Genomic DNA, 10,375 nt, shown 5'->3' with positions numbered 1-10,375 from the left:
TATCGAGATATAAAGACGCTCAGATCACATTAGAAACCTCTAAAATTATCAGTGTTTCCCTACTATATTATGCATGTATTATACATATAAACCTTCCTCTCGAATCACTCTATCTTTTAAAAAAAACGCATCAAAATCCGTTGCGTAGTTTTAAAGATTTAAGCATACATAGGGACAGAGAGCGGGAGAGCGACTTTGTTTTATACTATGTAGTGATGTTGCAAATTTGTTAAAATTTCCTTTCGCGAATCATATAATTCATAATCCAAACAATCTAATTTACGATGCGGTTCATTAGCCGTTCTCTGACGACCTTAAAATTTTTAAGTCTGCAAACGAAACTTCGAAGGTCTGCTAACGGTACAGAAGTTTATGACCATTTTGTGTAACATGGTACAATAGCTCCAGCAAGTTTTCCTAAAGTCGGTCACTGGGCACGTGTTTAGATTAAACCTGTTCACCTCTATTCATTATTAACATCTATTACACTATAATAAAACGTACTATTTTGCATTCAACAGGGATAATGCGGTGACATACATGCATGGTGTACGGTTAATAACAACGAAAGTGAAAATTCGAAATCTTCTTTATAAAAGCAATAACAATTAAAATTTACTTTATTTTTATTTATAAACAGTTTTAATAGCACTTACTTTTCCTTTATAAGCAGCTGCTAGACCTCCGGCAGTGACTTCCAAAATCAGGATGATGACCAAGCAAATTCCGTACTGAAATCAACAAAAGGAAATCAATCAAAATCGTGTTACTAAAAAACGATTTGCATAATCAGCAACGAATTAAACTGTGAGCTACTACGATAAAAATAAAAGCAATATCTCCTTAAAATAGATGTTTACTTGTTGCTGTTGTTTAACGATTCTTGGGTACATAAAACAAAAACAATTCTAAGATGAATTATTTATATCAAAAACCCACAAATACATATACGTATAAGTGCCATATTTTGCTAAAAACCATTTAAATAACGAACAGTTACCTGGTTTTTCAATAACAATTTTCGCAGTAAAAAATATAATTAATTCAAAAAATGTTGCTAGACATTAAACAACTTATATTATTAAAAAATTTGAATATAAACCACTTGAATTAAAAAGAAATACCACAACACTGTACATATTCCTTTTTATTTTTATTTTGGTCCAAAATCCAAAGAATTCGACAATAGTTGTCGAATTCTTTGGATTGTAAACTATTTACAATAGTTACCTTTATATTTTTCTCATCATTCATGCAAATATTTTTAAATAAATAAACACATATAACAATAGATAATTGCAATTACACTGAAAATAATACAAACCTGCCATATATTTCTTTATCATACAAAAAAACAATTAATTGTAATTGACTTTCACATTCCATAATTTTATCTTGGTTTTACGAATGAGCAACTATTTCTACTACTATTCCAGACAATAAAAAAAAATAATTACTGGAGTAATTTGCATATGCACGAACCGATACACTAATAATTAAACTAGCGTTTCTCATTCTTACGTAAAGGAAAATGTTGTAATTCCGAAAATGTTACGTATATAGCTGTTTAGGAAAAGGGAAATGTAGACTAACCATTTCATATGTAAAAATAGAAAAACCCATTAGTGCAAATGTGTAAAGAATACGAATGACAAACCCTTGATATAACGATCTCTTTAAGGAATTTCACTTATTGTAAATAATAAAATTGTTTTCTTCCCGTAAATTTAAAGTTCCATTTTACAATCGTGAGTGATGCCAACGGAGGTCATATAGCTGGTTCATAAAAAGAATAAACAGAACCTTCGATACCCAATAAAAGTTCAAATTTTTAGTTTAAAGTCAACCTTGGACTCAAGGCGGATGCAACATTGATTATAATTAATTATGTAGTGCAGACCATCAGTCATTTAAATAACTACGAGATGGATGATACAACTAATTTGTATTGGTATATGCAATGTGCTTATTCATTATTAGAATGAGGGATATGAATTTTAAATACTTTGCGTTCAAGTGGTGAATGAGCAATATTAATAATTAAAAATGTTGTTAATAATGCTCTACTAATAATTGAGCAATAATATACGAAGTGATATCATCATCATAAGGTCGTCAGTCCTAAGACTGGTTCGACACGTACCTGAACTCTTTCCTACCCTGAGCTAAATTTCGTATTTCCCTAAAACTAGAACAGCCCACATCCTTAACTATTTGCGAACAATAATCCAGTGTAGGTCTACCTCTACCCCTTCTAACTCCTGTTTCTGCCTCTAATATGTCTCTGACTAGACTTTCATGCCTAAGAAGGTGTCCTACCAACCTATCTCGCCTATTTTTTATTGACTTCCATAGAGTCCTCTGTTCTCCTATTCTTTCCAATACCTCTTCATTTCTAACCTTTTCTACCCACGATATCCTCATCATCCGCCTATAACACCACATTTCGAACGCTTCTAACCTTTTCTTTTCCGCCGCTCCCACTGTCCATGTTTCGCACCCGTACAACGCCGTGCTCCAAACATACACCTTTAACAACCTTTTTCGAATTTCTAAATTAACCGTTCGCGAGCATAGAAGTGACTTCTTTTTATTAAAGGCGACACGACCCTGCGCTATCCTCTGCTTTATATCCCTACTACTCCTTCCATCCTGACTTATCTGACTTCCTAGGTATCTAAAATCAGCCACTTCTTCTAATTTTTCGTCTCCTATCTTTATATTCGCTCTTTCCCTACTTTTTCTTCCCTTGCATACCAGTATTTTAGTTTTACTTTTATTTATTTTCATACAGTACTGATCTGTCAGTACCGCTTCCATTTTATTTAAAGCTATCTCTAGGTCCTCCTTGCTAGATGCTAATACTGCTATATCATCTGCAAATCTAAGCATACTAATCTTTTGCCCTTGCACATCTATCCCTACAGTTGTACTGTCTTTAATGATGTTGATGGCGTCTTCGATGTATAGATTAAAAAGTAGCGGTGACAGTGTGCATCCCTGCCTGACTCCCTTCCTAATATTTACTTCTCTACGTTGCATCCCCAGCTCTATAACTGCCTGTTGCTCTTTATACAAACTAAGTATAACAACTGATTTTTTTGCAAAACCTTCAGCATCTAAAGAACCCTTGGTGAGGCGAAACAATAAATTGTAAAGGGGTGAACAAATAAATAGTTTTATATTATTTCGAGTTAATAAAGAATAATGGTAATAATCTGAAATATTATCCAATAATATGCTAATACATATTTGAAAACGCCGCCTAATCATATGTTAATAATAACTTGTCTTATTATTTATTAAATATTATTGTTATTTTTCATCTTCACCTAAAAAACATAATTAAAAAATCAATATTGCAAACCGAGTAAAAGTAAAAGTACACGCCAGATAATACAGGAAAAGACGATAATAAGAAATGACGAAACTGAACGTATTTAGCATGTTCGTCGATGCGTGTGCGCGATTAAAAATCAACATGGGCAAATAAAAATCAAAAACCATGGTAAAATTTTACGAAACTTCCTTGAGAACACGTTAAATTGTCTGTAAGTACGTTTTTATTCGAGACAAATAATTAAATTTCGTGCATAACGAAGAAATTATTGTACTTTGTAACTATCTGTACGTATAATATAAATAAATAAAATCTGTATAAATTTGATAAAACCGTTGTGGTCTATTGTTTGTATAAATTCGCCACACGTATACCAAAACAAACAAAAATACATCACTACTATACATTAATTCAGATTGGATAATTATTTCAAATTGTGTCTCCGAATTTATTAAAAAAAACTCCTCGTACAACGAATTGTGGTCCTTCTGAAGAACAGAACGAGATAACGGAGATCAAGGATATTAAGGAGTGAGTAGTCTGCAAATTAGATAATAAGGGATGTTTTCCCAAATTTTTGTATCCTTCTCATACGACGCGACAAACAGTCTGCAGATAGTCCAGACTATTATAAAATGAAATTAAAAAAATCTACACATTAAATTTTCTTGGGCTTTTGGTTTTCCTTCGACGCTACTGTATCCTACTTTAATGGAGAGCAAAGATAAGTTAAAAGAAAGAAACAAAAAAAAAACAGTACCTATAGCGATATGGTTTTGGCTAATTGCTACTGGTTTGCGCCGGATATTAAACAATAGGGTGTTACACAGTGCGTACTTAGGCGAAGCGATAGGCGACTGGCTGCCTGGCTACACATGAATTAATCGTTCGCTTCGCCGTGGTAATCCACTTCCTTTGACTTTTCCTTTTTACCGAAACGATCAAGAAACAAAGAAGACACGACGAGAGGAAGTCGTAAATTTCATTTACAGGGTGTCTCACGGTGACCACCCATTAGAATATTTCGGAAACTACTTCGTTTCGAATTTTGAAAATTTAGACAATAACGTTATTGGCAGAGACGAGATTTATTTGAATTTAAAATGCAAATGCAAAATAAAAAAATTAAAATACCTATTTTTATCTTGCATTTAAATACTTTTTTGAGAAAAGCGTTTTGTATTTTATTTAAAATACTTTTCCAAACATATTTTCTATTTGTAAAATGTAAAATATATTTTTGTCGTTAAAAGTTTTGGTAGTATCACTGATCAAACATTATATAAAATGATGAATGAAAATTGTTCACATGGACCCTTGAAGGTATTAGAAATTTAAAAAGGTGACAACGAGATATTCCATGAATGCCTTATAATCTTTAACTGAAGAGAACCCAAAAAAATCTAAACTCCTTGGAAATGGATAATCTAAAATATTGAATCGATATTGTTTTCCGGGTTCAATGTCATGGAATTTTGAAGTTCCAAATTGATATCACCACCTGTCAAATCACCACTTATCGTACCTTTCGCAAGCAATTACGAAAATCTATGAATTGCGACAAAAAAGCCCGCAAAACAATAACAAATTGTGTAAAACTGAAAACTACAAGATATTGTGGTGTGCTAATAAACGCCTATAGTACAAAATTCTTAGAAAACGGTTCGAAAAACTTCACTTGTTAGATAAATTCAAAGCTAAACGGAAACAAAATAGGGTTGTAAATATTTTGATATAAGCGACAAACTGTAATTATAATGCATTTTAAAAATTACCATTGCATTTCTGATAGACCTTACAGTTTTGTGGTGGAACAATAATTGCGATAAATTATTGTGGTAGATAAAAAACCAACTTTTCATTCGGTCATTAATAATGTTTTACATTAAAACAATTACTATTTTACAGTATCTAGTTAAATAATAAATAATAAAATAAAAAACAGTATCTAGTTAAGCGTAATAAAAATGTTAACTAATTCTCTACATATGTGTATTTATCTGGTTTATCATAACAATAAAAAATTCCAGTAAAACTGCATGGAAGCCAGTTTCTTAGAAAAGTAATTAAAACAACTAATTTTCGTACGTGTGCGTAAAACGTTCAAACGGCTCTTTACGGGCACATGTTTGTAAAGTTAACATAAATTTTTCAAATTAACCACTTACCGTTGTTAAGAGACAACGTGACTCCCGTAACGCCCCGCAGTATCCCAAGAAACTGACGATAAACATGAAAGCTCCAGCAGCAATTAAAATATACGACGCTTGTTCTATCACAGTTGGTTGTGTGAATTGCTGAAACAAAAAAAAAAGGTAAATAAAGAGATTTAATGCAAAAAATATGTTTTAATGTGAAAATTGTTACACATTTACTTTAAATAAGTTTCGATTCTTTAGTGTTCGTGCTCCACGTTCTCATTCGCTTAGTCTAAACCTACCTTTATTCTCATAAATTCGAAATTACAATTATATAATTATTAAGTATATCAAATATACTTTCCGCCCTTATTTTATATTTTATTTACAGAGGTGTAATAATTATAACCAACTGAAACAAGTACGCATTTGATAGTCGAATTCCTCTTTGCTGTTTAAACTAAACAATGTTGCCAATTCTAAACATAGTACCTATTTACGAACCTGTAGTGGTCACTTAGATTAATCTTTTGAATAGACTAATGATTCTACAATTTGTTTTTAACGTTAGGCAGATGAAACTCTTAAACATATAAATAAATAATTGCGCCAAAGGAATTAGAATGACAGACATGCATAACGACCGCAGGGAGGTAATTATTGTTATCAAATATTACTCTTAACTTTTTAAATAATTTTCGAAAGCGTGTCGTTCTTACAAAATTTTAAATATTAGAAAAGGTTAAAAGATATGTGATGCTTATGGAACACAAATATAGATAGTAACCAACCGGCTAAGGGTGGAAAAAGTAGCAGGGTCATAAAGCAAAAGATAGCGTATTTCAACAAAAAGAAATCGCTGCTTCTGTGGTCGAAAATTGGCTGATATATTAGATATCTAGGATCAAGGAAGTGCAAGAATTCAAGTTGGAAAAAGTAGCAGGGTCATAAAGCAGCAAAGGATAACGCATTTCAACAAAAAGAAATCGCTGCTTCTGTGGTCGAAAATTGGCTGATATATTAGATATCTAGGATCAAGGAAGTGCACGAATTCAAGTTGGTAAAAGTAGCAGGGACATAAAGCAAATAATAATCCAGAGTCGAATCGATTTTAACAAAAAGAAATCGCTTCTGACCATATTGATTACTTTTGTTATTCGAACCTATAAGTACGTTAATTTATTCATTTGTATAAAATGCCAAATATATTTTCATATTTTACATAACCGGCTGTGAGAGAGGTTCAAAGTTTGTTTTCTTTGTTAGATAATTATGTGAACAAATATCTAAATACGTTTTGCCTGTTGTACTTTCTTTAGTTACTTTCAAAACGCTTTAACCGAACCATTAAAATTCAATTATCGCCTCAACTTTCTATTTCGAAAAATCTGTGTGTATTACTATAATAGTACAATAACAAAACATTCCCAATTCCTAATCGACCAATCGTTAAACAAAGATTACGTTCGACATTAGATTTCTATTGTAAATGTATATTGCTGCGAAAATGTTCTCGACCGGAACTTATTACAACGTGCATGCTCACTTAATCTTATTAAAAACAGAGAGGAAGGAAGTAACACAAAAAATATACACCTGCTGAATCGGCTAAAAGTCCTTATTAAAAAGGTACACCATCTTCCTGATTATCATTACTTTTCTTATTGTCTTGCGTATCAAATAATCGATCTTATTAATGCACCCGGTCGAGGACATTTCGAGTCAGTCCTTAATTAACGAAAATTTACCATTATTTTACTCTAGTGTTATCTATTGCTATTATCTATAGAAAACTATACTATAGGGTTGTTCGGAAAGTCATTTCGTTTTTTCCCGACAGAGGATTTAATTGTATTCTTTTGCACCCAACTTCACATTTAAGCCGTATAATTTTGATATGCTTTGAGAGCTCATATAGCAAGGCTTGTGTGTGAAAAATTCCAATTAATTCTACGCAGTAGTTTTTGGTTGGTGCCCTTTTAAATATGGAGAGCGATAAGCAGCATTTTCGACATATCTTACTGTTTTACTACAGAAAGGGTAAAAATGCTGTTCAAGCCAGAAAGAAATTGACTGATGTGTATGGAGAAGGTGTGTTGACAGTACGCCAGTGCCAGAACTGGTTCGCTAAATTTCGATCCGGCAATTTTGATGTCGAAGATGCACCACGTTCGGGAAGGCCGGTTGAAGCTGATAAAGACGCGATAAAGGCATTAGTTGATGTGAACCGGCGAATAACAACACGTGAGATCGGATTGAGGTTAAATTTATCAAATTCAACAGTTTATGACCACTTGAAAGGCCTGGGATTATCCTCGAAGCTCGATGTATGGGTTCCCCATGTTCTCACAGAGAGAAATCTGTGTCGCCGCATTGACGTCTGCGATTCGCTTCTCAAACGTCACGAAAATGATCCGTTTTTGAAGCGCATCATCACTGGGGACGAAAAATGGGTTGTATACAACAACGTCAAACGCAAGAGGTCATGGAGCAAAAAAGATGAACCGGCTCAAACCATTTCCAAAGCCGATATTCACCAAAAAAAGGTGATGCTGTCTGTTTGGTGGGATTTTAAAGGAATCGTTTTTTTTTAGCTTTTACCGGATAACACAACGATTAATTCGGAAGTCTACTGTCATCAGCTGGACAAACTGAATGATGCACTTCAACAGAAAAGGTCAGAACTAATCAACAGGAAAGGTGTAGTGTTTCACCAAGACAACGCGAGACCTCACACAAGTTTGGTCACTCGCCAAAAGCTTTTACAGCTTGAATGGGATACAATGCTACACCCACCATATTCTCCAGACCTGGCACCATCGGATTATTATTTGTTCCGGTCACTCCAAAATTTTTTAGACGGTAAAACCTTCACCTCAAATGAGGAGGTCAAAAACCTCCTCGATCAGTTTTTTGCCAGCAAAGACCAAAAATTTTATGAGCGTGGAATTATGCTACTACCAGAAAGATGGCAAAAGGTGTTGGACCAGAACGGTCAATATATAATTTAATAAAGTATTTGTTTATTATACGAAAACTGTCTTTCATTTCCACAAAAAAAAAACGAAATGACTTTCCGAACAACCCTATAATTTCAGAAATAATGTTTTACACGAAAAGTTAAATAAATAAACTTAAACTAGGTGAATGTGGTGCTAAAAAGGGAGACTTATAAAATTTAGAACACTACGTGGGTTGATCAATTGACCCCAGGTCCCTGTCATTCATTCATTCATTCACTTTTAATGGGCTTACGAGCTTGTTATTTTCCTATTTAAATTGGCTATAATTTGCAATTATTAAAATAATTGATTATTATTTCTATTATTTTAATACTATAAGCGAAAACGACATCACGACACGCCACGTTAAAACTTTAGCATAAATGACAATTTAAAACCCGCTGAATGTTTAAAAATTCCGAGGAAAAGGAGTTACAGAACAAACCAAAACAATTAGCACTAGTAATTGGTCGATTCGACACTGTTTATGTCAATGGCCACAAACTAACTAAAATGTTGTTGAAATTCTGTTAGATAATGTTGTATTTGTAAAGAACTAATGGACAAAAACCAACACGGTCAATACTTTTTTGAAAAATTTTAACGATTCTGCCAAATATCAAAATATTCTATAAAACATTCACCAAAAATCAGATTCCTGAAAATTAAAATAAATTTCAAAATGCAAAAACCTAAAATATTTCAAAAAATCATGCCCAAAAATCAATCAACTGTGTTCAAAAATCAATGAATTATAAATGAATTGATCCAAACACAAATTATTCAAGAAAACTTTATCCTAAAACTACAGTAGAAACTGTTATCTAAATATTGGATTATTTGTGTCATTTCCACGAACTTTTTTTATCGAATACAACACAGTAATGTCTAATAATAAAAATACAAGATTCCTCACATTGGATAGCACCGAGTTCATACGGAGCGTTAACGACCGAATAAGAAAAAGTAATTAACTTAATTTATAGTCTGCTCCATTCTTTGGAGAAACTACATTACAAAAGAGATAAAATCAGAATAATAGTGAAAGCACTACATCAACCAATACGAGTGCACCTACACATATAATTTAAATAATAATTAAAATCATTTTTAGACAAATGTGCAGTCTGAAATATGTTCAAAATTTGAAACATTTTTTTGGCTAAACGTCTAAAGGGTACGGAAGGTTTCAAAAGGATTTAAGAAACGGTGTGAAAAACGTGAACGGTGGGATTAGTAGAAAAGAAAACATTAAAAGCATTTAATTGTTAGATGTGGAGTTACAGGGAGATGGCGAAAATACATATTTTCAATCAATGTAATCAGTAAGATTAGTATTACATGTGAAGTCTTGGGCTTCAAAAATACAACAGCAAAAGTGGTAGACAAATGTATGCCTTATATGTAATATCAATACCTACTTGCTTGTGTAAATAACATATGCAAACAGCGATTAAGTACAAAGAATACTTGGAAATTAACAACTGCACATCTGAATTAGTAACAGAGGTTAACATTTGACCCCAGTGCAATGCTGACTAATTTGCACAGAAGTCTAATTGGAGAAAAACATGTATAACATCATACCTACACTATTTATTTTTGTTTATACTGATCAATTCAGTATGTAAATACACCAGATAAGTCATCCGATGTCAAGCAGTACTGTCTATTTCAATTAAAATTATTCAGAAAATACCACAAATGGCGCGATAAACGCCAGTATCATCGTACTACAGATGGCGTTTATCGCGCCATTTGTGGTATTTTCTAAAACGCGCTGTTAAGACAACAGGTAAAGGTTGGTCTGTGTTCTGTCGGAGCTGTCTGCGACGCGCTGATGAGATCCAAAAAGATCGAAATCGCGATCCGCGTCTGGCAGTTTCGACAGAATA

General features: G+C 32.9%; 1 protein-coding gene across 1 annotated transcript in view; it reads right to left on the bottom strand.

The window, feature by feature from the left end:
• Nucleotides 1-10,375, bottom strand: part of LOC108739217 (CD82 antigen) — a 29,469-nt gene that overhangs the window by 9,659 nt on the left and 9,435 nt on the right. The window contains exons 2-3 of the mRNA XM_025974625.1: nucleotides 5,509-5,679; nucleotides 657-731 (exon numbers count right to left, since the gene is read on the bottom strand). Coding sequence (XP_025830410.1) covers nucleotides 657-731; nucleotides 5,509-5,679 — 246 coding nt within the window. The remainder of the gene's footprint in view (nucleotides 1-656; nucleotides 732-5,508; nucleotides 5,680-10,375) is intronic.

Source organism: Agrilus planipennis, unplaced genomic scaffold, assembly GCF_000699045.2.
Source record: "Agrilus planipennis isolate EAB-ADULT unplaced genomic scaffold, Apla_2.0 scaffold140, whole genome shotgun sequence".
NCBI classification, from domain to species: Eukaryota; Metazoa; Arthropoda; class Insecta; order Coleoptera; family Buprestidae; genus Agrilus; species Agrilus planipennis.
The sequence above is the reverse complement of the archived record's forward strand: the minus strand, read 5'-3'. Positions and strand labels throughout refer to the sequence as shown.